This window comes from Loxodonta africana, chromosome 8, assembly GCF_030014295.1.
Source record: "Loxodonta africana isolate mLoxAfr1 chromosome 8, mLoxAfr1.hap2, whole genome shotgun sequence".
Classification (NCBI taxonomy): Eukaryota; Metazoa; Chordata; class Mammalia; order Proboscidea; family Elephantidae; genus Loxodonta; species Loxodonta africana.
The window spans coordinates 21977009-22003867 of record NC_087349.1 but is presented as its reverse complement, the minus strand read 5'-3'; the positions used below and the strand labels follow the sequence as shown (position 1 = coordinate 22003867).

Genomic DNA, 26859 nt, shown 5'->3' with positions numbered 1-26859 from the left:
ATATAATATCAGAGCCCGTTTCATAATTTGCAGTATGAAATAGCTCTGCTGCTAGGAAAGCAGAAGCCTTCTAACAAACGTAAAGAAATCAGTTGCCACTGAAGAGAGTACTACCTGGACCAGGATCCCTTCTTCCAGGTCACGCAAGAAATACAGCCTCTGAAGTACTCAAAACAGAATTTCAAATTCTCAATGGAAGCCAGACGTTCTAGAGCCATTGAGCCTGAACGAACCCCCTAAACTATTACCCTGAGATAATCTTTAAACTTGTAACCAAAACTATCCCCTAAAGCCTTCTCTGAACCAAAAAATTGTTTATCTTAATGTCTGCCTTGAGCATCATGCTCTTTTAAAGAATTCTCTATGTGAGATCAAATTAACAACAGCAAGTCGAAAGGTTAGACGAGAAGCTTAGTGGGCAGTGAGTCTAAGTCAATGGTGGTAGAACAATTTGGAGGATGGTGAGAATGTCTGCACAATCTGAAAAATGTAACCAATGACAATGAGTTGTATGTATAGAAATTGTTGAATTGGTGTATGACCATGTATATTTTCACCCCAAAAATTATCTCAATAAAATTTATATATTTTTAAAAATCTATAGTACACAGCACAGGAAGTCAACACTAAACTGTGGACTATTGGTTAACAATAATGTATCATTATTAGATTATCAGTTGTAGCAAATGTAGCACGAGTGAAATGTTAATAAGAGCGTGTACAGCCAGGAAAGGGGGTACATGGGAACTCTCTTTAATGACTTTCTACATAATATTATAAGCCTAAAAACTGCTTTATAAAAATAAAGCCTATAAAAAAAATTTTTTTTTAAAGCCCCTGGATTTCTCAATGAGCATCATTTTCATTAACCCACATTGACATCTGCTGGGTGACAACACAGACATATGGCAGGCAGGGCCTGGGCCATTTGGTTCAGACAAGCTGAGTTGCAACTCTGGTTCTACCATTACCGGCTCTGGGTCTTGGGCAATTCACTTCATCTTGCCAAGCCTCAATTTCCTCATCTGCAAAACAGACGTAACGCCTGCTTCACAGGATTGTCATGAGAATGAAGTAAAATGATAAAGGGAAAATGCCAGCCATCTGTCTCATGGTAGGTACTTGATTAACTTGATTAGCTCTGTTTTTCCTTTTGTTTACAGCAACATTTGTAATTAAGAAACATCAACTTAAATCCGAACGACCTCAGTCTGACATTCAATTCTGCCACTTCACATTCTTGGAGAAAAAGGAACTAATGTGTTTTAGCACCATCGACTCAATGGCAGCGGGTTTGGTTTGTCATTGTTCCAGGTGCTTTGCTGGCTCTTTACGTACTTATTTTTTCTTTAATCTGAAGATATAAGGCTGAAATGAACATTATGATCCCCATTATAAGAAAATTAAGTTCGGAGAGATTATGTAATTTGCCAAGGTCACACAGCTGTCAGGAGGCTGCACTGGGATTTCAACCCAGAAGAGTCTGAATCTAGTTCCTTGCACCAAAAATCTATCAATCTGGAGTGCCAGGCTGCCTGGGGGAGGGGGAAAACAGAAGTGGGGGGGATTAAAGGTGGTGAAGATTGGGCAAAGTGACCCATTCATTAGGGTTCTAGTTCCAATTCCCAAAGCTGCTTCCCCAGCTTTACCAGAGGTTACAGCTGGAACATGCTATAGCCATAGGTAGCATCCAGCCCTCCTTTTATATTGCTAGAATGATCCAAATTCTAAAATCAGCAGCGATCTAGAAACTGCTGGACACAGCAGCTTTAAAACTCTTACAAAGAACCACTCTTGCTTGTTCAACCCTTGCTTGGCTGCAATTTACATCTGGAGACTTTCTCTCCATTTGAACCAGCCCACTTCAGCCTAGAGATGAGGATGGGTCCTGAAAGATGCCAGCCCTCCCAGGTTCTGAGGAGGCAGGAGCACATCATTAAATGGGCTTTGCTCAGTCAAACCTGCTTTCAACATCTGCCAACGACATGATTTAGGAAAAATTTAGCATCTCAGCCTGTTTCCTCATCTGTAAAATAGGATAATAATAGCACCTTGAGGAATGAATGATATAATGAGCATAAGTGGCTCAAAGTTGCTGGCACAAAACAAAAACCCTGCAGTAGTAGCTTCACAAGACAAGGTCTGAGAGCCCTGGAGTTCTGAATAACACATGGAGACTGACATCAAGGACATGACATACAGGCATGTTTACCCCCCAGGTCCAAGGTACCCAAGAGGGGGGGAAGAGAGCAGGAAGCCCTTACATGAGTGGTCAGAGTGCCTTCCTGCCACATCCTTCCTCCATCTCTTCTACTTGACATGGATCCCGCTCATCTGTGTGTCATAGTTAATAAGGCTGTCTCACTACCTTATCGACACAACTTGTATACCATCTGAAATTCTGGGACCAGGGCCCACGGAATATTTAGTTTCTGATCTCAAGTCTACTTTCATTCTCTCTCCTTTCCTTTCTTACACTAGCACAGGAAAACCAGTCAAATGACTAAAAAACTTATTTGGCGGGAGGGGTGGGGACAGAAGGAATTTTTAATTTATGCGTGTCTGCATTAACGTGGTTTCTAGGCTCTAAGCGCCTGTAAGGATAGGAACGGGTCCAGTCTTTACACTTCAGTTGGGAGCATTCACAGCCTTGAGTTTCTCCAGATATTTAAAATGAATCAGAAATTGACTTGCTTCTTTGCCTGCTTGGTGTCTTCTCGGAAGTCAAAAGCACAACAGTTACCAGTGCTAGGAAAGCAACTGTGATTGTGGATCTGTTTTGTCCACAACCAGCTAGAAATAGCAACGATGATAAAATAGCCTACGTTTAGGGGCATCAAGGTAAGGAAATTAAGAAAGTCTATTATTATTAACGTTAGTTTACCTTGGTGTTCTGGAAAACTCTTCAAGGATACCATGAGTCTGCTGTTAAGCATAATCTGGCATTCGTAAGTAGGTTACTTGTGGAGCTTGAAGTAGTTAATCATGGAAGTTTCAAGCCCATTCACTGAACCCACGAGGGAGTTTTCTAAGTGTAGCTGCCTACATACACATACACACGAGTCCAGGCTAAGACATCTGGGTTGTGAACTCAGGCAGTCAAAGCTCTGAGGTTTTTCCTCCCTGCATTCAAGCTCATGGATTAATATAATGAAATATGATTTCTATCCTTTTTATTCTCCACTTTCATTCACACTCCATTTTTGTCTAGATGCATATGTACCATTAAGGAAAGACACAGGTCAAGTCATACAGGTTTAATGATCCCACGGTTTATGTTTTTATCATGTGAACACAGCACTTCTGCTAAGTCCATTTCCTGTTGGTAGATACTCCAGGTCACCTAAACTCCCGTTCGGAGCATTTAATCCCAGTCTTCTGCACCCCAAATCCTCATAAAACAAAGCTCTATGATGAAATAACAGATAGTCGTTAGTCCAGTTAGTGGCAAAGCCTTGGTCTTTAAGGTTCAAAGATCTCTAACCAGCAAGGGCAGGTGGGGGACAGGGTGAGCCACTGATACTGTCTGAATTTCTTGGGTCCCTCCTTTCCAGGCCACCTGGATAACAAGCCACCTTTCCTTAAAAGCAGAATGAATCTACTCTTTTATTTGGTCTGCAGGACACTCTGTGGGGAAGATGAGGATTGTAGATTTAAACTCTTATTACCTCCCTGAAGGAGTGGTCAAAATATCCTGTTGACAGTCAAGTAGCAATACCCTGGTGGCAGGGACTTGGCGATTTAGCCAGAGTGCTGGCCACAGAACAGAAAGCACCCCAGCTCAGCCTCAGCTGGACAGCCACAACTTTCCTGAGTGGGCCACAGCAACCTTCTGGAATCCTCTGCGCAAACCCTTCTTCTCTTCCCTGTCCGTACAAAGGCAGAGACAGCCGGGAGCAAATCTCTGAGTTCTATCCTTATATTCGGGCAGGAATAGAGCTTACCGATCTGATTCCTCTCTGTAAGAGGCTAAGATTTGTTTCTTTGTCAAAGCTCAACATTGAGGAGAAGATAGCAACGTCATTTATTCACAAGTTCAGGCCAACCTTAGGCAGATGGTTTCAGGCTGGGGCAAGTGTGAGAGCAACTATTTAAACTCTATTCAGGCCAAAAACAGGTCACTCAGGAACTCTCCGAGATCAGCCATCTTTTGGTTGGCCACGAGCAGTGTGTTTGGTCTAGACTGCTTTAGTGGCCCCTCGGCCCTAACTAAACCAAGCTTCCCAATGCCAGGGTGAACTCACTATTCCTTAGCCCTTTGTACTAGTGGACAATCTGTCACTATTTCAAACTTCCTGGTGGCTTTTCAGCCTGACTGACGTCCCCAGAGAATTGGGGCAGCAGTGGGTCAGACACAAATTGATGAGATGGAGTATGGTGCTGGTCATTATGCCCCGGATGAGTACTCCACCACATGTGTAGAAATTAGTTCACTGAACTCCCTTGCGAGTCATATCTAGCTCTGAGCTAGGAGCATAGTATTAAAACAAAATTGTACCTTAAGAGACTCTCACCACTTCCCCAACTTTTCCATCTCTCCGGCCTAACCTCTCCCCATACACACACGCCACTAGAAGATGCTGTTCCAACACACTCCATATCCCCAGGCCCAAGGATAAAGTGGCATTAATGGCATTTGGCAGAAAATCCCACCCCACATCGAAGACTCCTCTGAGCTCAGCACTGTGAAGAAGGAAACATTAGAGAAGAGAAGAGGCAGTTGAAGCCAGAGCCCACCCCTTCTCACAGAAAAGAGGCACAGGAATCTCAGGAGTTAATGAAAACAGCATCATCTCTTGCCCGAAGGCCACCAGCTACCACTGGCTGGGAGCCGCTTTATCACTTGTTTCTCCTCGGGACTGAAATGCAAGATCGTCAGTATGGCTGTGAGCGTCTGCTGACGGCCCAGAGAGTCTGGCAAGGTCAGGAAGCGGTAGATGATGTTTTTGAGGTACTCCAGGTTGGCTCCCTCCCTGCTCTGGTCCCTGATGTTCTTTTCAATGTGGCTCTGCAGGGCTCCAACCTCCTCCTGGTGCCGCTCCCTCTCCTCCAGCAGCCGATCCTGCAGCTGACGCACCTCAGCCTCCAGCCTGTTCTTCTGCTTCCGCAGCGAGGTGATCTCCACCTCCTTGCGGGCCAGCTGCTCAGCATACAGGAAGAAAGTGGGCTCGTTGGGTGCCGCAAGGTGCAGGGCTTGGGTCAGGCTATCTGGGGATGATGTGTCAACTGGGTCCCCAAGACCTCCAGCCCCCACTGGGCTTCTGCGTCCTGGCAGGCTGGAGGACAGGGCCACGGAGCGCAACTGCTCCAGCTCCAGGTCTTTCTCAGCCAGCACGGCCAGGGCCCGGTCACGCTGCTTGTGCAGCTCCTCCTCCAGCTTCAGCGTGCGGTCCCTGAAGTCCAGCTGACTGCGCTCCAGCTCCTGCCGGTGCAGCTGCTGCAGCCGGGTCAGCTCCTGCTTCCAGTCCTCAGCCTCCTGCTGGTGCTGGCGCTCGAGCTCCTCGCAGGACAGCCGCAGGGAGATGTACTTCTCCTTCAGCTCTGCCAGCTGCTCCTGGGCTTCCTCCAGCTCCTTTGACACATTGCTGTCTTTGGTGCTCTTGCTCTTGAGGACAACCTGGGCCCTCATCTTGTACCTCTCAAACTCCTCCTTCAGCTGTTTCAGCTCCTGTTGGTAGTACAGCGCAGTGGCTTTCTCCCCATCAGTAGCCTCCGAGGTGGGCATTATCTCTGGGTCGCAGAGCTTCTCCACATCCAGGGCCACCTGGCTTTTTCTGGCTGCAACCTGCAACAGTCTCTTCAGCTTCTCCATCTTGTCCTTCAGGACATTAACATCCAGACTGGACTCCTCACCATGGCTGTCCAGAGGGGACCGGCTGGAGGCTGCGAGAGCCAGTGTCTTATTCTCCAGGTCCAGCTGCAGAATACGCTCCTTCAGCTTCTGGATAGCCAGTTGGTCCTTCTGCTTGGCCTTCTCGTAGATGCCCAGCAGTTCAGACACCTCGGATATCTGGTTCTCTAGGGCTGCCACCCTCTGCTCTTCCACCTGAGATTGCTGTCGGAGTTGTTCCTCGGCAAGGGCTGTCTGGAAAACAAGGCAACAGACAGAAATGCAGCCAGGAAAGCCACACAATGCCCTAGGGCAAATTTTGAGAAAGCGAGAGGGTGAGCAAAAGTGTCACAGGACTAGGATGGCCTGGGAAGAATGGGAACTGGGGGTTTTTGTGTGGATTTAGGTGCTAACAACAGTTCCTGTAACCTGCTTGGGTTCTGCTCCCAGAAACATATTACACCAGACCTTAGTGTATTTTCTTACTGTTCTGCTTTAGTGCTTCTGCTTTCTCATACCATACACCTAGCTCACATATACAGCTTTACCCTTGTTTATTACATGCCTCCCCAAATCCTATTAAGAAATCATACGGTTTTTTTTTTTCTTCTGATATTCCTCGAAATTCAAAACGGAGTTAGATTTCTCTCCACACTGAAAGGATACAAATTCTGACTGAAAGCAACTACAAGAGATTGTTTCTTCTGAGAAAATCCCCATCGCCCCCTTCATCTCCCTACAAACACAGCCCCACACATCACCCTTCCTTGTGCAGCTGGGACTACACCGCTTCGTAGAGCCCGGCTGGGAAGATGTCAATGCCCAGAACTCGGAGCTGTCTGGCTCCTACCCAGCCTACACGCAGAAACTCCACTTCCTGTTGGGCACACACTCTGTGGAGACTGTCAACACCGTGTAGAGCAGGAATTCCCAGGACTCACTAGTGGGACTTTTCCAGTAGCATCAGAAATGCCAGTGCGACCACTTAGTGCTAACTCCCAAAGGAGGAAAAGCCTTCATGTTTCCCACTTCAGATTAAAGGACTAATGCTTGAAGGAAATGAGAATAATTACCTTCCTTATTTCCTGTTGCAACTGAGCCTGGAAATGACTCTTGAGGCCAGCGGCCTCTTCCTGAAGGTCCTGCAGCCGGGGGTCAGGCCGATTCTTCTCATTTCGAAGAGCCTGCAGCTCACCCTTCAGCTCCTCTACCTCCCTGGTTAGCTGCTTGGTCTGCAGTTCAAACCCTTCCATCTGACCAATGGCATATGCCCGCCCTGCCAGGGCTTCTCGGGTCTCCTCCAGACGGAGCTCCAGGTCCTGGCGCTGGGTCCTCTCCTCCTGCAGCAGCTTCTGGAGCTCACGCAGCATCAAGGCGTGGTCACTCTGCTCTTGGGCCCGATCGTGCTGCTGCGTGATAAGTCGAGCTTTGGTTTCCGCTATTTGCTCCTGCAGCCCCTTCAATTCCCCCTCCAGACGGCCCCTCTCCTCCTCTGCCTTCTTACTGGCATCCTCTAAGTCCTGTTTCATCTTCTTCTTGTCAGCCAGGTAAGAAGCCTCCATACGGGACTTCTCCTGGGTGACTGTAGCCAAAGAGCTGGTCAAAGTGGCCAACTGAGTCTTCATTTGGTGCAGTCGTTTGTCTGCCTCCACGCCCCCCGACGGACCGTCCCCACTACTGCTGCTAATGCCACTCTCCGAACCGCTGGCTTCTTCGGACTTCAGAGGTAGTGGGCCACGGGCCGGTCTCTCATCTTCTACCCCAAACTCACCCTTGGTGCTGGTGAGACTGGCTGCAGTATCCAAGCTGGTGGCGGTCCCCGTGCTATCCCCGCTGTGAGTGGAGCACCGGTCATCAATGGAGTCAGGAAAAGTGAGACCTGAGGGCTGGACACCTGCGAGGCCCACATCCGCCTCGTGGGACACCGACAGTACCTTGATGCTGGCCTCCAGCGCCTCTTTCTCCTTCAGTAGGCTTTTATAGGCGCGGACCACATCCTTGAGCCGTGCCTGGTACTGCAGGAGCTGCTTCTTCTGTGTGTCTATGGTCTCCAGCAGGTCCTTCTTGCTCGGGCCGCCCCCGAAATTCATCCCAAACTTCTCCATAGGGGTGCGGGACTGGCAGCTCCACGTCAGCGTTCCGGCAGCCCGCGAAGACGTGGCACGGACTGCAAGCGTCGGGGAGAGAGTTGTCGGGCCGCACACCTGCTGCTCCCGGCAGTCCCGGACCGGATGAGGCGCGGCGGGACACCCTGGCAGGAGGTCCCGCCTGGTCCCGGGCCCAGAGGGCGGGCCGGGTCCTCTCCCGGAGGCGGAGCGACGCCGGCACGAGAGGAGCGCACCACCGGGGCTCGCCCGCCCAGGCCCACAAAGCCGCGCCGCGCGCCCCGCTCGCCCGGATCCCTGCAGCCCCGGCCAGCCCCCGCGGTCCCGGTCGGCCAAGGTTTACACCAAACGCGGCTCCATCAGGACTTCCTAACTACCGCGGCCGGCCCAAACGTCACTGCCGGGTCCTCAGGAAGTGACGACAGCACCCCTCCGCAGGCTCCGCCCCCAGCATGTGCGAGGTGGGCGTGGCCACTCCCGGCGGTGGGTGGGAGCCGCCTGTGGAAAACCTAGGGGCTATATGACCTGAGGACCTGGCTTGGGAAGAATGGAGGAAGCAGAGAAGAGGACTCAGGCGTGATGTTGATTTGTTTGGTGAGGTCGGGGTGCTTGAGTTTGTCCTTGGGCTTCGATCAGCAAGCGACTGGGGGCAGCATTGCGCAGCGTTCTTACGAAGCACAAAGATGGGCGACACCCCCACTCTTTGGGGGACCAGCACCTATGTCTCTAAAATGCAACCGTTAGACTCCCTTTTAGACCATGATAACTGCAACCCTGTCTAACACAGTGCTTGGCACCTAGTAGGCATAAGAAAACCAAAAAAACAAACCCATTGCAGTGGAGTCAATTCCAACTCATAGCGACCCTATAGAACAGAGTAAGACTGCCCCGTAGAGTTTTCAAGGAGCGTCTGGTGGATTCGAACTGCTGACCTTTTGGTTACCAGCGGTAGCACTTAACCACTACATATAGCGTAATAATTGCTGGCACTTTTCATAAGTTTTGAGTTAATTCAACTATGCTTATAGAGGGCACTCTATAGCCATGATTTCTATCCTGAGTGCCAACTATACACCAGGAGCCTCACAAAAGTTTTGTTATTTAGTCTGTACAGTAATTCAGCTTAGGGGGTATTATTAGCATTATTTTACAGATAATGGGAGCACGGAGCACAGAGAGGTTAAGTAACGCGCCTGTATTAGTTATCCATGGCTGCAATAACAGAAATACCACAAGTAGATGGCTTCAACAAACAGAGCTTTATTTTTTCACAGTCTAGTAGTCCAAATTCAGGGTGTAAGCTCCAGGGGAAGGCTTTAGCTCTCTGTCTGCTCTGGAGGAAGGTCACTGTCATCAATCTTCCCTGGTCTAGGATTTTCTCAGCCCATGAGCCCCATTTCCAAAGGACATGCTGTGCTCCCAGTGCTGCTTTCTTGGTGGTATGAGGTCCCTATGTCTCTCTGCTTGCTTCTCTCTTTTGTATCCCAAAAGAGGTTGGCTTAAGACAGAATCTAGTCTTGTAGATTGAGTCCTGCCTCAGTAACGTAACTGCCACTAATCCCATCTCATTAATATCATAGAGATAGGTTTACAATGCATAGGAAAATCATAACAGATGACAAAATGGTGAACAATCACACAATACTGAGACTCATGGCCTAGCCAAGTTGGTACACATATTTTTGGGGGACACAATTCAATCCATGACGTTCCACCCTTTGGCCCCCCAAAATTCATGTCCTTGCCATGTGTAAAACGTATTCACCCCATCATATCATAGCAAAAGCCTTAAATCAATTCCAAGTCCAAAATCCAAAGAATTCCTCTTCATCTGTGAAATCTAGAAAACAGGTTATCTGCTTCCAAAGTACAATGGTAGAACAAGCCCAAGCTAGATATTTCCATTACAAATGGGAGAATCGGAGGGAAAGAAGGCATAACAGACACCACTTTGTCTAGCGAAAGTAGGACCAACTAACCAGCTTCCTTACTAGGTCCAATCAGCATAATGTCACTGATGTAATGGACCAATGTGGTATCTTGTGGAAGGAAAAGGTGATCAAAGTCCCTGTGGGCTAAATTATGACATAGGGCTGGAGAGTTGATATACCTCTGAAGTAGACAGTGAAGGTGTATTGCTGGCCTTGCCACCTGAAGGCAAACTGCTTCTGGCCTTCCTTCAAAACCAGAATCAAGAAAAAGGCATACCCCAGACCCAGTGCCGTCAAGTTGATTCCAACTCGTAGTGACCCTATAGGACAGAGTAGAACTGCCCCATACAGTTTCCAAGGGAAAAGGCATAGGCCAGATCAGTAGCTGCAAACCAGGTACCAGGAGATGTATTAATGTGCCCAAGCAATGAAACCACATCTGGAACAGCAGCTGCAGTTGGAGTCACCACGTGGTTAAGTTTATGATAATCCACTGTCATTCTCCAAGATCCACCTGTTTTTTGCACAGGCCAAATAGGTAAGCTGAATGGGGATGCGGTGGGATCCTATAGGGCAGAGTGGAACTGCCCCATAGGATTTCCAAGGCTATAAATCTTTACAGAAGCAGACTGCCACATCTTTCTCCCATGGAGTAGTTGGTGGGTTCAAACCACCAACCTTTGGGTTAGCAGCTGAGTGCTTTAACCCTTTATTTGAATCTTGGCACAGAAGCTGTCCGCTAACATTTTTGGGCTCTCAGGTTTCTTGGGAGACTACTTTTCCCACTAAAAGTATTTGCTGCCCTCCAGTGGGGGGCTTGTGTAATGGTGAAACATGAAAAAATGTTCTTTGGGAAAAATTCACTAAGGTAAAGAGGCTTATGTATGAGGCAGTGCTTCCAGGAAGTGCGATTGGATCAAACTTATGTCTCTTCTGGCTTTTGTACAGCTAAGTAAGCCTTGTAAGTATATTTATGGTTTCCTGCGTTGGAACCCTGGTGGGTTGGCTTTTCTTTTTTTGGTCATTTTTGGAAAACCAGAGATGCCCAATGTAGCCAAACGGAAGGCATCACCCAAAATCCTGCCTCCAGAGATCCTTGGGACAGACAGAGCTCAGTAAACAGGCACCAGACTATCGCCAGCATTTTGTGGGAAAATGCATTCCCACATGATATTTCTCCAAATGATAAATCTCAAAATTTCATAACATAAATTCAGAAAAAAAAAATTTTTTTTGAACGACTCCTTAATTCAGCATGCCTTCTATTATTGAAAGCACATAGTATCAAAAAATTTTTTTAAGGAAAAAAATTTTTTAAAGAAAAAAATTTTGAAAGGGTTTAACCACTATGCCATCAAGGCACCTTCTAATGTTTACGTAAGCAGATCACCAGGTCTTTCTCCCTTGAAGCAGCTGGGTGGGTTCAAACCACCAACCTTTCAGTTAGCAGTCAAGTGCTTAACTGTTGTGCCACCAGGGCTCCTTGGCATAACAGGTGGGTACCCAAATTAAGGCATTTATATTTTACCTTGGGTAGTAGGGAAGACACTAGAGGGTTTTAATCTCAAGAGTAACATCATGAAGACTTGCATAACAGGGTGGAAATAGTAAGGGATAGAAGATCTGTAAGGAGGCTTTTTCAGTTATGGGAAAGAGATCATAGTGAAACCAGGCAGTGGCAACATGAAGAGAAAGAAGCTGATAAAAGAGCTAAAGATGTAGAATTGACCTGTCTTGGTGTCATGGATTGAATTGTGTCCCCCCAAAATATCTATCAGCTTGGCTAGGTCATGATTCCCAGTATTGTATGATTGTTTACTGTTTTGTCATCTGATGTGATTTCCCTCTGTGTTGTGAATCCTATCACTATGATGTTAATGAGATGGATTAGCAGCAGTTACATTGATGAGATCTACAAGATTAGATAATGTCCTAAGTCAATCTCTTTTGAGATATAAAAGAGAGAAGCCAGCAGAGAGTGGGGGATCTCATACCACCAAGAAAGCAGTGCCAGGATCAGAGTACGTCCTTTGGACCTGGAGTTCCTGCACAGAGATGCTCTTAGTCCAGGGGAAGAGTGACGACAAGGACCTTCCTCCAGAACTGAGAGAGTAAGCCTTCCCCTGGAGATGACTTGTGGCCTACTAGACTGTGAGAGAATAAATTTCTCTTTGTTGAAGCCTCTACTTGTGGTATTTGTTATAGCAGCACTAGAAGACTAAGATACTCCATTACCACTAGTTGTGTTATTATATTGGGACTCTTCTAAATGTACTTTTTGACCTTTGGATCCTTCTTGGGAATGGAAGCCTATGACTGAAGAGCAAAAGAATGCCATGCACTCACTCACACCTGGTTCCCAAAGTCTGTCCTCATTCCAGACTTTGTAGGTCAAGATGGGGCATGCCCTAGATGTCTGTTCAGACCCAGTTTGTTAGTGGCCCAGATAACATCCAGCTGCATAACACAAAACATTCAGATACATTATCTCATCACTTTAATCTATAGCCCCTTGAGATAGGTAAGGCAGATATTAATGTCGTGGTTGGAGGTTGAACCCTGTAAAAATGATGATGTGGGGGCAGCATCTGACCTCCTCATGCAACTTTACAAGGGGGAAGGAGAATCAAGATCGACAAAGCCCAAGGCTGATTGCTGTGAGATAGAGGTCAGACGTACCTCCTCTTTCCACCATCTTTACCAGTTCCAACACTATCCATCCCTCCCACGGCACTCTCTCCTTCTCTGCTGGGTTCAATAACTTGTTGCAGTGGCTACACAGAACTCATAGACCATACTTGAGTTATGGGGTTTATTAGGGAAGTAACAGGTTTCAATTCAGGTTCAGGAAAGCTCAGGATACAGTTCTTCAACCAGGACAGCCTCTTCTCAGCCTTGCTTGCAGGGAGGCCTCTCTTTGGCCCTCAGCCCCTCGGCCTGGCCTCTACCCTGCTCAGGCAAGTGTTACAAAGCTCTTTTAGCTCTGCCAGTAAGTGTCTGGAGGCACCCTCCTCCATCAGCAAGCCTCAGCCCAAAGATGCTCAGTCCTAGCTTTGTGGGTCAGGAAACTTAGCTCCACCAAGTGCCCAGAGGCACCCTACACCACCAGCAAGCCTCCTGCCCGAAGGTGCTCAGCTTTCTCACTTCATGGGCCAGAAGGCCTACCACACCATCTCCTGCTGGTCTCCTGCCTCTGCTGCCACCATTTCTCTGCCACAGCTTCTCTTCGTCTTTGGTGTTACATCTCTCTCGCTTTCTCTCTCTGTCTCGTGGTTCCAGGAGCTTCTCAGCACAGGGATCCAAGGTCCAAAGGACACACTTCACCAGCTCTGCTTTCTTGGTGGTGGTGAGGTCTTCTCCTCCCACCTCTGGAATGGTTCATATTAAGCCTAGCAGAATGGCAAAACTGACCATTCTCTTTTTTAGGATTCCACAGATTTTATTTGCATGGTTCTACCCCCACACAGGTGCCCTGAACTTTATTTGCATTATTAACAAGCTATCTGTCTTAGTCATCTAGTGCTGCTGCAGAAATACTACAAGTGGATGGCTTTAACAAACAGACATTTACTCTCTCACAAGCTAGGAGGCTAGAAGTCCAAATTCAGGGTGCCAGCTCCAGGAGAAGGCTTTCTCTCTCTGTCAGCTCTGGGGGAAAGTCCTTGCCATCAATCTTCCCTAGTCCAGGAGACTTTCAGTGCAGGAACCCTGGATCCAAAGGATACGCTATTCTCCTAGCTCTTGTTTCTTAGTGGTATGAGGTCCCCTCATCTCTCTGCTCACTTTTCTCTTTTATATCTCAAAAGAGATTGACTCAAGATACAACCTAATCTTGTAGATCGAGTTCTGCTTCATTAACATAACTGCCTCTAATCCTTAACATCTTAGAGGTAGGTTTTACAACACATAGGAAAATCATATCAGATGACAAAATGGTAGACAGTAACACAATACTAGGAATCATGGCCTAGCCAAGTTGACACACATTTTGGGGGGACGCAATGCAATCTGTAACACTATCCAATCCCCTTGATGGGCCACAATTACTTTGTATAGTTCAACCCAGTCACTTGAGTGGAAGTAACAAGACCATGATGAGAAAGGTCATATAAAAGTGATCTCTCACACCGCAGAACTCACCCAGCAATACCTTTGATGATAGGCCTGGCAATCTGCTTCTGTTAAGATTATAGCCAAGAGAATGAAGAAAACCAAAGACACAAGGGCAAGATAAGTCCAAAGGACTAATGGACCACAACTACTACAGCCTCCAACAGACTGAGTCCAGCACAACTAGATGGTGTCCAGCTACCATCACCAACTGCTCTGAAAGGGATCACAATAGAGGGTCCCCGGACAGAGATGGAGAAAAATGTATAACAAAATTCAAACACACACACACAAGACCAGACTTACTGGTCTGACAGAGACTGGAGAAACCCTAAAAATATGGCCCCGGGACACCCTTTTAATTCAGTACTGAGGTCACTCCTGAGGTTCACCCTTCAGCCCTAAGATTACACATGCCTATAAAACAAACAGTAACACACATAGTTCAACCATGTATACAAGACTAAATGGGCATGCCAGCCCAGGGGCAAGGTCAAGAAGGCCAGAGGGAACAGGAAAGCTAGATGTATGGAAATGGAGAACCCAAGGTCAAAAAGGGGTTGGCAGCAAATGTCACAAAACAATATGTGTATTAGTTGTTTAATGAGAAACTAATTTGTTCTGTAAACCTAGACGTAAAGGACAATTACAAAAAAATTATAGCCAAGAAAACCCTATGGGGCAATTCTACTCTGTAACACATGGGGTCACCATGATAGGAATCAACTTGACAGCAACTAACAACAACATAGATGAGAAAAAGCAGAAGGGTTGTAAGGATTGTTCAAGGCACAACCTCAAAAAATGGCAGAACTGAGATTTAAACTAAAGCCTGGAACAGTGCTGGCTCACAGTTGTTGTGTGCCATCAAGTCGATATTAGCTCATAGCAGGCACTCAATAAATACTTGTTGAATGAATGATGGTTCTCTGATTCCCAGCCCGCCTTACCATGTCCAGTCCATAAGTAATAGATCCTAGAAGCCCACTGGGAATCCAGAATAGTATAACTCCTGCCCTTGCTCCACTGAGCTCCTAACCAGTCCAGTTCAACCCAACAAGCACCTGTTAAACATAGATTAGGAGACCAACATTGATCCAGTCTCCACCTTAGAAAAAAATTGAAGCTAGTTCTTGCGTTGTTATGCCCCTCAGATGCTAAGATGAGGGGTGGGAATTACTTGGGAAGTTCTTTGGGTCTAGGGAGGCATGAGTTCCCCATGTCTGTGACAAAGTGAGGAAGGAAGTTCAGAAGGGCTGCCACGGCCAGGCTGAAGACCAGCATTCCCAGGCGCTGGAGGCCAAGGCAGAATTGTCCTGTCGTCCGGGCTGGAATCTTCCACTGGTGCTGCCGATGGGGTAGCTATGAAGCAGGCGTTTTAGGGAACCAACTAGCTATCCCTCGGGCATCTTCTTCCCTCACCTCCGGCACATTCGTCAAGCAAGTCTACAGTCACTAACCACCCTCTACGTGCAAAGCCCCTTACTGGGAGTTGAGAAGGCAAAAGGAGGAACAAGATACCCGCAGGGAGTTTCCGCTCCCCGAAGGAGGGTGGTGCACACAGCCGGTGCTGCTGGTTGCCAAGGGCTAAACCGGAGTCCAATGTGGGATGCGGGAAGCAACGCACTCAAGGCCCAGCCGCGGGCCACTGAGACCGAGTGAGGGCTGGGGCAGGGGCTGCTCCGGAGTAAGGCGGCTTCTCTCCGCCCGCTCGGGCTGCAGGCTCTACAGCCACAGCCCTGACCGGCGCACTGGGAACAGGCAGACCCAGACCCTTTCCTTCTTCCAAGCCAGCGCAGGACACACGACGCTAACGGTCTCGGCTTCTCTTAAAACAGGCGAGGTGGGGCCGTGGCGAGCCGGGGGTGGGGCCCGCCGGGGAGGGCTGCGGTGACGCAGGGCGGGGCGGGCCGGGGGGGCTTTGGGGGCGGGACCATGGCGGGCCGGGGGCGGGGCCCGGCGAAGGACTGCCGCGGTGACGCAGGGCGGGCCGGGACGCGCGGAGGCGGCGGTGGCACCTCCTTCTGCTGCTGTGCCCCATCCCTCCCCCCTCCCCCGCCGGCCGGCTCCAGCCCGTACCCGGCGCCCCCGGGCCCCGCCATGGGCCTCACCGTGTCCGCGCTCTTCTCGCGGATCTTCGGGAAGAAGCAGATGAGGATCCTCATGGGTGAGGCAGCCCAAGCGCACGGCCCGGAGCGGGGCGCGGGCCCCAAGCAGCCCTCCCGCCCCCGCGCCCTCCAACCAGGCGCACTCGGGGCTCCGATCCCACCTCACCCGCCTCCTAGGCGCCGGGCCGCTGTTCTCGGGAGGGTCCGGGCTGCAGCGCCGCCCCCGGGGCCCTGGGGCTGCGGACGTGGGTGGGGTGCAGCTACCTCCGCTCCAGCCCGGCTGGTGAGAAGGGAGGATTCCGCCCTTAGCGACGACTTTTCAAAGGACGCGGCCTGCTCCCCTGCCCCGTGCCCCCAGTTCTCTCCCTCCCCAGCACCCTTGCACGCCAGGAGTTGGCACCCACCATCCAGACTGTCCTCAAGGCCCGGAGGGCTGAGAACAGCGCACACCTGGAGGCGCCGGCTCCCGCCCCATCACCCGCTTGTGGTCCTAGCGGCTCCCTGTCCCTGATCTCTAGGGGGCTCCCTCGCTCCCATCTCCATCCCTGTGCCCCTCTCCGTTGCAGTTGGCTTGGATGCAGCTGGCAAGACCACAATCCTGTACAAACTGAAGTTGGGGGAGATTGTCACCACCATCCCGACCATAGGTGAGCCCGGGCGGGGCGGGGGGTGGGGGAGGCCAGGAGGAGCGGGAGCACCCGGCTGTGCCCGAGGCCCTTATCTCTGCACTGGGAGCTGACGCAGACACCAGATATGGCCATTTGAGAAGTGGGTCAGAGTATCTTTACCTGCCGGATGGGGTCGGAGGCGGGTGGCTGTAGCCAGCCCCGCCCAACTGTTGACTGGCAGCCCTCTGGGGGTCTGGTCCCCGGGCCTTGGTTATTGCCTTCTGGTTTTGTGGCACTGCTGAGATCCAAGTAGTTTTAGTGAGTTCCTTCCTTACAGGACTTTTTCTCATATTGTTTTTTTCCAATGACCATCAGGCTTCAATGTGGAGACAGTAGAATATAAAAACATCTGCTTCACAGTCTGGGATGTGGGAGGCCAGGACAAGATTCGACCTCTGTGGCGGCACTACTTCCAGAACACTCAGGTGGGTGTGGGACTCTCCAACCCCAGGCTGAGGTGCCGGCCTTCTCCCCTCCATCCCCTTTTGTTAGCTAGTCTCTCCTTACCCTTCAGAACTGCCTAGCCTTCTTCCGAGACTTAGCTACCTTAGACTTCTCGGAGAAGCAGGGTTCTCGGTCCACAGGCCTGATTTAGCTCTCACCACATATCTTTCATTGCCCGATCCCTTGCATGTCTGTTAGCTGACCTGCTTGCTCGTTGAGGACAGGCTCACCGCCTTCGCTCTAATGTCTTCAGTTTGTGCCAGGATTTCTACAGAGCCTTAATGGAAGCTTACTAGATGAGAAGGGTTTAGACACATTGAAGACGGGAAGAAAAGAGAAAGGACCAGATGAGGAGGGCATGTCCCAGTCGAGAGTGACTGCACCTTTATTTATTTCCTTCTTCCTTCCTTCTCTCCCAGGGCCTCATCTTCGTGGTGGACAGTAACGACCGGGAGCGAGTCCAGGAATCTGCTGATGAACTCCAGAAGATGGTGAGCATCCACTGCCCTGGAATGGAGCCCTCCATGGGATCAGAGAGGTCTCTGTGCAGGGGTGGGACTCAGGAGCACCTTGAGGGCCAGGAATATGCATTTTTCTCTGTGGATGCAAACACGTATATCTCACTTTGGGTCTGGAACAGGCAAAAAACATAGAACTGACCTTCTCCTTGAGTTCTCATCTCTCCATGTCTCAATCTGAGAAGCTGGTGGGGAGGGAGAATTATACGCGGTAGAGAGGAGCATTGTCTTACATACTTGGTTTTTCCATTGGACGTTTTGTCATTTTGACTAGTGCAGATCCTCAAATTAGAAAAGGCTTTTCCTAGACTTAAGGACTCAGTGGCCTCAGACAAGACCAGTTGCCATCGAGTCATTTCTGACTCATGGCGACCCCATGTGTGTCCGTAGGACTATGCTCCATAGGATTTTCAGCGGCCGACCTTTGAGAAGTAAATCGTAAGTCCTTTCTTCCAAGATGCCTCTGGGTGGGCTTGAACCTCCACCCTTTGAGTTAGCAGCTGAGCGTATTAACCATTTTTAGGAGGCCCTAAGTTCATTGGAAACTGCTTCTTGCATTCAGCAATAGATGACATGATATTTTATTTTCATATGAATAACCTAGAAGGCAGAAAGGAGGGCTCCCCTGCATAGCAAGGAGAAGGGTCCTGGAGACGCCTCCGAGACCACAGTTCTACCCCTTCTCCTTCCCTCTCAGCTGCAGGAGGACGAGCTGCGGGATGCGGTGCTGCTGGTTTTTGCCAACAAGCAGGACATGCCCAACGCCATGCCTGTGAGCGAGCTGACCGACAAGCTGGGGCTACAGCACTTGCGCAGCCGCACGGTAAGGGCCTGCCCAGCTCCCCTGCCTCCCAGAGGAGCCATAGGCTGTGGCGAGGACATCAGGACGCACCCTGTCCTTCCCCACTGCTGACCTCATTCTTTCCTTCTCCCCACAGTGGTACGTCCAGGCCACCTGTGCCACCCAAGGCACAGGCCTGTACGATGGGCTGGACTGGCTGTCGCATGAGCTGTCAAAGCGCTAACCAGCCAGGGGCAGGCCCCTGCTGCCCGGAAGCTCCGCGTGCATTCCTCCCGGGATGACAGACTCCCGGACTCCTCAGGCAGTGCCCTTCCCCCCTACTCCTCCTCCCCCACCTACTCGGGCCTCTGCTCCCGCTCCTGCTCCTGCTCCTGCCTGCATGTTCTCTCTGTTGTTGGAGCCTGGAGCTTCGCTCTCTGGCACAGAGGGGTCCACTCTTGCCTGCTGGGACCTGTGCAAGGGGCCCCAGGGCCAAGGCCCCCACTTCCAGAGGAGGAGCAGGCATCTGAGTTTGCTTTTGTTTTTTCCGTTTTGGGTGTACCCTTGGGGCCAGATAGGGGGGAAGGTGAGGGCTCCAGGTGGTGCTATGATGTGGCACTGGATATTGAGTAATAAATTGGCTGTGGTTTGTACACGGTGTTGTCTGAAGCCTAGAAATGGGGGGATGGGTTATTGGGTACAAAGGGATAATATGGGGGTAGAGAGACTCAAAGCAACTAAGGCCAACCACTTCCCACATAGTTGTTCTTGTCTAGCTCAGCTTCTCCCTCCTCATTCTTGAGGCTGGGGATACTTTCGGGGTTCCAGTGGAGAAAACCCCCTTCCTTCCCCAACTCCAAGAGGCCTTTGCTGATGGCAACAGGAGCTGCCTTCATAGTTCTGTAAACCACATAACTCCCCCTTCCCATCCATCTCCCAGCTACTTAGAGCGGTGGCTCTTGACTGCTGTGTACATTAAAATTTGAGGGGGAGGGAATGTGTGTTAAAAATGCAGGGCCTTGAGCTGTATATGCCAGAAACTGATTCATTAGGATGGTCAGAAGCCCAGGAATATGCATCCTGAAGATCACCCAGGCAAGCCTGGCACTAGTAGTCTATTAACCTTACTTTACAAAAACGTTGGTGGTCCCTGCTGGGTACCACTGGGACTCTCCACCTGGGAAGACCCCACCTTTGGGGAATAGGAAAGGGCACGTAAGGACCTAGGGCATGGGCTCTTCCGGTCTCACTGACTCTGCCCATTTCCCTTTGGGTCCCAGCAAAGCTTAAAGTGCATCACCACCACTACCACCACCACCACTTCTTCCGGCCTTTCCCCCTTTTCCTCATATACCAGTTTCTCCAGTTCTGGGCTGGGTTTTCTTCATGAACTTTGCCGGAAGTTAATCCCAAAGGCTACTAGCCGATAGAGACTATAGAAAAAAAGGGTTGGTATCCTTAAAGGCAGCTCTGGCTGGCTACCTGCCAGCCACCCACCCACCAGCAGTGCTGCTGGGTGTTGATGAGGGTGCTCCTTTCACCCGGGCCACTCTCCTTACCCTGGCCCTGAGCCACACCTTGCTGATTAATAGGAGTAATTTGGTCCTCACTGGGTATCTATTTCAGGTTTCCTCACCCTCTCTGAAAAATAACATCTGAAATGCAGAACAGAATTTCACATTCTCATGGAATTTAGACTTTCTGGATAAACCCCTGAAAACCATGCCCTGAGATAATCTTTAAACCTTAAACCAAAAATATCCCCTGAAGTCTTCTCTAAACAATAGTTTAGCTTAACTAGTAAAGAATGTCTGCCTTAAGCATTATGTTCTTTTAAGATTTATCTTCATGTGATCAAATTGCCAACAGCAACTGTTAATCTTAGGGGGCAGTGAGTTTATGTTGTTTATGTTAACGGGAACAACTTGGAAAAGGAGGGTGAAAATGGTTGCAGAACTAGAATGTAATCAATGTCACCGAATTGTACATAAAGGAACTGTTGAAGTGGTCTGTGTTCTGCTGTGTATATTCTCAACAACAAAAATAAATTATAAAAAAATAAAACTTTTGAGACATGTTGGCCTCATCGTCCCAGGGCCTTAAAAGTTAATGAATTTTTCTTGGATACCTTGAACTTCAAAAACACTTGAGTCCCCAGGGTGCCAGGCAGAACCCACTTCCTAGGGAGGAAAGTGATTGATTTCTGTCCTGTTACCAAAATGAGAATCAAAAATAAAGAATGCGAGGGACTTGCCTGGAGTCACAGATGGGCACTGACCCCTGCTGCAGTTCTGATTCCAGTCTTACCCGACCTCTGCTCCTGGAGTGGGGGGCGGAGGTGGAGGCCGCCGCCCTGGACCCACTTCCTTTGGGCCATGGATTGATGCTGCACCTGCACCCTATCCCCACTGTGGCAGGATAAGAGGCAGCCCCCACAGTCACAATGCTCCCGGGTCACAGAGGTGCTGGGTACTGGTCCAGCCTCTGCCTGGGAGTTCCCTCTGGGGACATCTGGTGGGTACTACAGGGCTCATTCCGGGCCCTATGGCCTGTGGAACCTCGCCACTGGGGGGAAAGCTGGGCCAGACCAAGTCATCACCTATAGCACTGGCCCTGTGGAGGAGATGGAGTGGATGCAAAGGCGGCCCAAGTCTGAGGACCTAAGGATTGGCCTCATCAGCTGGGCAGGAACCTATCTCACTTTTGAGGCATATAAGAATACAGTCACTGCTGCTGCAAAGGGTTTGGGCAAGAAACAGGTAACAGAACAAACCTAGACTGGAACCAACTTTACAAGTGGCCAAGGCCTCCTTTGTGGGTAGGCTGTTGTACTTAACCTAATCTTCCACCTAACCTCTGTCATCACCAGGCCAAGGCTCTTCCACCCTAGGCTTTTGGTCTATCTCCATTGCTCTGTCTCCCCTCGCTAAACATGTTCCATAAGAGGAAGTCTCAGCCCTGGCCTTCCTGCCTTGTTCTGCTCTGGCTGTCCCTGCCCTCCATCCCAGCACAGAGAGGTTGTGTCATCATAGAGGAGAGTTGGAGGGTCCAGGACCAAGGGCATCCAGGGGAAGCTGGACCAGTGGAGTGACTGCACAGCCTATGGTTCTGTTTTGGTTGCAGTCTGGGGAGAATGGGGGACTCAGCATCCCTGGGAGAGTTGGTCTTCATTTTACAGAGGGACATAGGCACATCCGCGGTGGCTGCCTGCTATAACAAGGCTGGACCTGACAACGCAACTCAGCTGTCGTGCTCCCATTCTCATCTCTGGAGAGAGCCCCTCAGGGGAGCCTGGACCCGCCTCTAAGAGTCTTGCTTTTCTCCAGCTGCATTGGGGAAGTGGCCTTGGGGATAGAAGCATTAGCTGAGTGCTCCATCCACTCTGTCTCTACCAGTGAAGTGGAGAGAAGCAAGACTGAAACCAAAGCATTTCTTAGAAAATTAGGTATTAAAAAAAGTGGGTCAAGAAAGGGAGAGAGAGGTTTACCTTCTGTTACTTGGAGGAGGTGGGCATCTAGAACTTTTCTTTGGATCTTGAGAAGCCCTATGCCTCCAGGGGTGGACGTACCCTGAGATCCTTCTGCTTGCTGCTGGTTGGGAGGGTGGAAGGGCTGACAGCAGAGGACCTCAGGGCTGATGTGGAGGGAAGGTGGTGCTGGGTGATGCCAGGGGTGATGGGATGGTTTTGGGGCTCCTTGGTCTAGTCACCTGGTGGTACTGCTCTCTCTCCTCTCCCTCCTGATGCACCAGACCTGGGAGCTCCTGGTGAGCAATGAGCATGAGTCACAAGCTGTGGTTCGACTTCGAAGCCTGCAGGGCCTCTACTTACTGTCCGAAGGGGATGGCTCTGTGGGCTACGGGCAGCCGAGGAGCAGCCATCATGGCTGCTTCCTGCTGCGTTTCCACCGGAATGGGAAGTGGACCCTCCAGTGCATAATCACTGGGCGCTATTTGGAGTCCGATGGTGAGGATGTGTTCTGCAACTCCAGGGTCCTCTCAGCCTACCACATGTGGGCCCCGCGGCCAGCCCTGCATGTCCATGTGACCCTCTACAGCCCTCTCAACCATTGCTATGCCCGGGCTGACCCCACTGTGGGCCGTGTCTGGGTGGACGCGCCAGTTCCCTGCCTGGAGGAATGTGGCTTCCTGTTGCATTTCCAAGATGGCTGCTACCACGTGGAGACCTCAACACACCTCTTCCTGTCCCACTTGGACCGGCTGGCCTCCCAGCCCTCATCACAGACAGCTTTTCACATGCAAGTGCGGCCTGGAGGGCTGGTGGCACTGAGTGATGGAGAAGGGGGCATGTTATACCCACAGGGCGCACGGCTGCTCCTGGGCCTGGGCTCCGGTCCCCATCGGGGCGAGGAGTGGTTTATTTTGCAGCACTGCCCAGCCTGGGTCAGCCTCAAGTCAAAGGCACGGAAGTTCATCTCAGTCTTCTATGGCAAGTGCTGGGCCCAGCACAGTCAGGGAGGGAGAGAGGGCTGGCTGTAGAAAAGAGGGAAGAGTGTTTGGTAACAGCAAGGATTGTTGAACCAGCTGATAAGAAAGGTCCTGGGGTCCCATGGGGTCTCTTGTACCATGGAGAAGGACAGAAAAGCAGGGACATGGGCTTTAGTGGAAAGTCACTTGGATCTTCTTCAGGCTGGTAAGTGTGTAGTCCAACATAAGGTGCTCCAGGCTGAAGAGGGAAAGCAAAGTGTGCCCCAGTGACAAGGCAGGCAGGAGGTGCTGAGACAGGGGGGCCAGGACTCTGGCCTCCTCTGACATGTCCTTCCTCTGCAGATGTTGAGGTGTATGCTGCCTCAGAGCGCTTAACCCAAATGTCCTTGTTCCAGTTTGAATGTAACAAGGAGAGCTCCACCTTGCAGCTTCGTTCAGCCAATGGCTACTACCTAGTCCAGGTGAGACCATGCTTTCTGTCATCCTCCTTCAGCCCTGAGTGCTTCCTCTCTAAACACACTTCCTCCTTCCTCAGGCAGATGACCAAATGGTACAGGGAGTTGTGGATGGCCATGTGGATAAACCATCATTTGTATCCAGTGGGACCTACTTCTTTTAGATCAACTTTATTGAGGCATAATTTACGTACAATAAAACGCACCCATTTTAAAGTATACAATTCAATAAGTTTTGACGAAAGTATACACTCACGTAGCCATACGACAATCAAGCTAGAAAATATTTCCATCACTCCCCAAATTCCCCCTTGCCCATTTATAATCAGTTCCCCTCCCCCTTTGGCCCCAGGCTACTATTGATCTATTTTCTGTCACTATAGGCGATCCTTGGAAACTATATGGGGCAGTTCTACTCTGTCCTAGAGGGTCGCTATGAGTCAGAATCAACTCGATGGCAGCGGGTTTGGTTTTTTTTTTTTTTTTTTTTAATAGATCAGATTTGCCTACTAGAGGGTATAGTAGGTATGCTCTTTTGCTCAGCATAGTTTTTGAGATTCACTCATAATGTTGCATATATCAGTAGTTCATTCTTTCTCGTTGCTGAGTGGTATTCTATGTTGTTGTTGTCACCTGCCACTGATTTGTTACCCCCCCCACCCCATGTGTAACAGAGTAGAACTGCTCCATAAGGTTCTCTTGACTGTAATCTTTACAGAAAAAGATTGCCAGGTCTTTCTTCCACAGAGCCAGTGGGTGGGTTCAAACCACCAGGCTTTGGGTTAGCAGCGGACCACAAACCGCCTGCGCCACTCAAGCTTCTTACTATTCATAAAAACAAACGTGATTTGTTTATCCGTTCACTTGCTGTGACCATTTGGTTTGTTTCCAACTTGGGTTGTTATGAATAAAGTTGCTGTGAATATTTCTATACAAGTCTTTTTGTGAGCCTGTATTTTCATTTATCTAGGGTAAATATCTAGAAATGGAATTACTAGATCATATGATAAATGTGTGTTTAACTTTATAAGAAAGTGCCAAACTGTTTTCTAAAGTGACTGTATCATTTTACATTCCCACCAGTAATGTATGAAGGTTCTAATTGCTCTACAGTCCGCGTCAACACTTGGTATTGTCTGTCCTTTTAATTTTAGCCACTCTAGTGGGTGTGTAACCCAGAAACCCAGTGCCGTCGTAACACCTTATTGTGGCTTTAATTTGCATTAACCTTAGAATTAATAATTTTGAGCATCTTTTCATGAGCTTATTGGCTATTTGTATATCTTCTTTAAAATCTGTTTCTTATTTTTAATTGGGTTGTTTGTTTTATTATTGAATTGTAAGGATTCTCCATATGTTCTAAAGTCAAGCCCTTCGCCAACTATACATATTATAAATATTTTTTCCCTAGTCTGTGGCTTGTCTTTTCATTTTCTTAATGGTGCCTTTTGAAAAGCAAAATTTTTTAATTTTGATGAAGTTCAATTCGTCCGGTTTTGTTTAAATAGTTCATGCTTTTTCCATAAAAAATAGACAAGAAATCATTGCCTACCCAAAAGTCACAAAGATTTTTTCCTATGAGCTTTATAGTTTCACTTTCACTTTCATGGCTTTGATATATTTCAAGATGACTTTGGCATAAGGAGAAACGCTGGTGGCAGCAGTGGTTAAGAGCTACAGCTGCTAATGAAAAGGTCAGCAGTTCGAATCCACCAGGCACTCCTTGGAAACTTGTGGGGCAATTCTACTCTGTCCTATGGGAAGTTCTACTCTGTGCCATAGGCAGTTCTACTCTGTCCTATAGGATCACTATGAGTCGGAATCGACCCAACAGCAATGTGTTGGCATAAGGGCCGAGTTTCCTTTTTCTCCACATGGCTATCCGGGCCCCTTTGATGCTAGGCTCTGGGATACAGCACAGATTGGCAGTGGGAAACAAGCGGCACAACATGTTTCCCATAAAGGATCTGAAAGCATAAGTCACACCCATTGGGGAATGAAAAGGCTGCTGGGTGGGATGTGAGGAAGAGGATCTAGAAATTAAAATGATGAGAAGAATGCTGAGCTGTTCGGTCCTGCTCCCCCACCCTGTTCCCGTTATTCTCTCCAGCGGCACCATAGGACGGTGATGGCTGACGGGCACCCCCTGGAGTCTGACACCTTCTTCCGAATGCACTGGAATTGTGGCCGGATCATGCTGCAGTCCTCCAATGGGCGCTTCCTGGGTGTCATGGCCAATGGCCTGCTCGTGGCCAATGCCACCATCCCAGGTGAGCAGAGCAGCCCTCCTACAGGCAATTCCAACTCAGCAATGCTTCTAGAGGGAGCTGGGAATGAGAGGGAAAGTATTGGAGTTGGGGTCAGAGGATCTGGATTTGTGTACTCACTCTATACTGAATTTCTGTAGTCACTTGGACAAGCCACCCCTTTGAGCCTCAGTTTCCTTGTCTGTAAAAAAGGAGATGACACCCACCCTGCCTGTCTCACAGGCTTATCATGAGCATTAAATACAATCACATATTTCAAAGGAAGAAAGCCTTCAACATTTGTTGAGCTCAGCAAGGTGCTAGGTGCCTCTGCAAACATTTCACAAGCACCTAGCAGAAGGCCTGGCACCTAGTAGGTGCTCATCACATGTTAAAATGTTGATGACATCCTTTCACAATTAGTTTTCTCCCTCCTACTTCCATCTTGGAAAACATCTAGGGGCAGCCCCTCCTGGTAACTCCTTCCTATTTCTTTCAGGCCCTACTGAGGAATTTGGGATCCGATTAGCCAACCGCCCCTTCCTGGCACTGCGAGGGCGCTATGGGTACGTGGGCACCTCGTCAGAACACGACCTTGTGAGGTGCAACCTGGACCAGCCTGACTGCATCCACCTGCTGCCCTGTCGCCAGGGCATCTACCACTTCCAGGGTGAGAAGCCCCTCTTCCCTGACCCAGGCTGCATGATGCAGCCCCTGCTGTATTCAGACCTCAGGGCCTGCTCATTACAAAAGAGAAAGCAGGTTTCTGCTTGTTTTCACCGTTTAAGGCCCCCAGAGTGGGTTAGAAGAATGAAAATAAGATCCTTACTGGCCCTCTGCGTTTCCATAGCGGGGCTTGCCCACATCACCAGCCCAGGGCAGCCAGGTAGGGTGATGTGCCTCCACGGAGCCCTCCCCAGAGGCTGCAGCGCTGGAGGACCGCCCTTCCAAATGGCCCACCAACCAAAGCACTTCCCTCCACAGCACAGGATGGATCCTTTTGGTCAATTACATCCTTTGGCACCTTTCGTCCTTGGGGAAAGTTTGCCCTCAACTTCTGTATCGAGCTTCAGGGGAGCAACTTGCTCACAGTCCTGGCGCCCAATGGCTTCTACCTGAGAGCTGACCGGAGTGGCACCCTCTTGGCAGACAGCGAAGGCATTACAAAAGAGTGTATCTGGGAATTTTAGGTAAGGCCGAGTGGGGATGGCTCTGAA

At 49.5% G+C, this 26859-nt stretch overlaps 3 protein-coding genes and 1 pseudogene across 3 annotated transcripts; 3 read left to right on the top strand and 1 right to left on the bottom strand.

Moving 5' to 3' along the window:
- Window positions 1–1973: 1973 nt before the first annotated feature.
- On the bottom strand, window positions 1974–8169 carry GCC1 (GRIP and coiled-coil domain containing 1). Its single transcript, XM_003407247.4, has 2 exons — window positions 6904–8169; window positions 1974–6085 (listed from the first exon to the last, which is right to left on the bottom strand). Exons 1-2 carry the CDS (start codon window positions 7933–7935, stop codon window positions 4790–4792), a joined length of 2328 nt encoding a protein of 775 aa, XP_003407295.2. The 5' UTR covers window positions 7936–8169; the 3' UTR covers window positions 1974–4789.
- A 7841-nt stretch (window positions 8170–16010) lies between these two features.
- ARF5 (ADP ribosylation factor 5) lies at window positions 16011–19148 on the top strand. The gene is made up of 6 exons (XM_003407248.3): window positions 16011–16143; window positions 16651–16731; window positions 17068–17177; window positions 17616–17687; window positions 18412–18537; window positions 18653–19148. The coding sequence occupies exons 1-6, from the start codon at window positions 16077–16079 to the stop codon at window positions 18737–18739; spliced, it is 543 nt and encodes a 180-aa protein (XP_003407296.1). The 5' UTR covers window positions 16011–16076; the 3' UTR covers window positions 18740–19148.
- A 1749-nt stretch (window positions 19149–20897) lies between these two features.
- On the top strand, window positions 20898–21711 carry LOC111749769 (uncharacterized; annotated as a pseudogene).
- Window positions 21712–22226: 515 nt separating this feature from the next.
- On the top strand, window positions 22227–26859 carry FSCN3 (fascin actin-bundling protein 3). The gene is made up of 5 exons (XM_023544597.2): window positions 22227–22942; window positions 23284–23402; window positions 25507–25666; window positions 26142–26312; window positions 26632–26859. Exons 1-5 carry the CDS (start codon window positions 22237–22239, stop codon window positions 26766–26768), a joined length of 1293 nt encoding a protein of 430 aa, XP_023400365.1. The 5' UTR covers window positions 22227–22236; the 3' UTR covers window positions 26769–26859.

Excerpts from the sequence above, each read along its gene's own strand:
- GCC1 (XM_003407247.4), bottom strand. The coding sequence starts at position 7,935 with ATGGAGAAGTTTGGGATGAATTTCGGGGGCGGCCCGAGCAAGAAGGAC. Across the intron at positions 6,086-6,903 it reads TGCAACAGGAAATAAGGAAG|ACAGCCCTTGCCGAGGAACA; the intron begins GTAATTATTCTC and ends CTTGTTTTCCAG.
- ARF5 (XM_003407248.3), top strand. The coding sequence starts at position 16,077 with ATGGGCCTCACCGTGTCCGCGCTCTTCTCGCGGATCTTCGGGAAGAAG. Across the intron at positions 16,732-17,067 it reads CACCACCATCCCGACCATAG|GCTTCAATGTGGAGACAGTA; the intron begins GTGAGCCCGGGC and ends AATGACCATCAG. Across the intron at positions 17,688-18,411 it reads CTGATGAACTCCAGAAGATG|CTGCAGGAGGACGAGCTGCG; the intron begins GTGAGCATCCAC and ends CTTCCCTCTCAG.
- FSCN3 (XM_023544597.2), top strand. The coding sequence starts at position 22,237 with ATGCACCAGACCTGGGAGCTCCTGGTGAGCAATGAGCATGAGTCACAA. Across the intron at positions 22,943-23,283 it reads GTTCATCTCAGTCTTCTATG|ATGTTGAGGTGTATGCTGCC; the intron begins GCAAGTGCTGGG and ends CTTCCTCTGCAG. Across the intron at positions 25,667-26,141 it reads GGCCAATGCCACCATCCCAG|GCCCTACTGAGGAATTTGGG; the intron begins GTGAGCAGAGCA and ends TATTTCTTTCAG.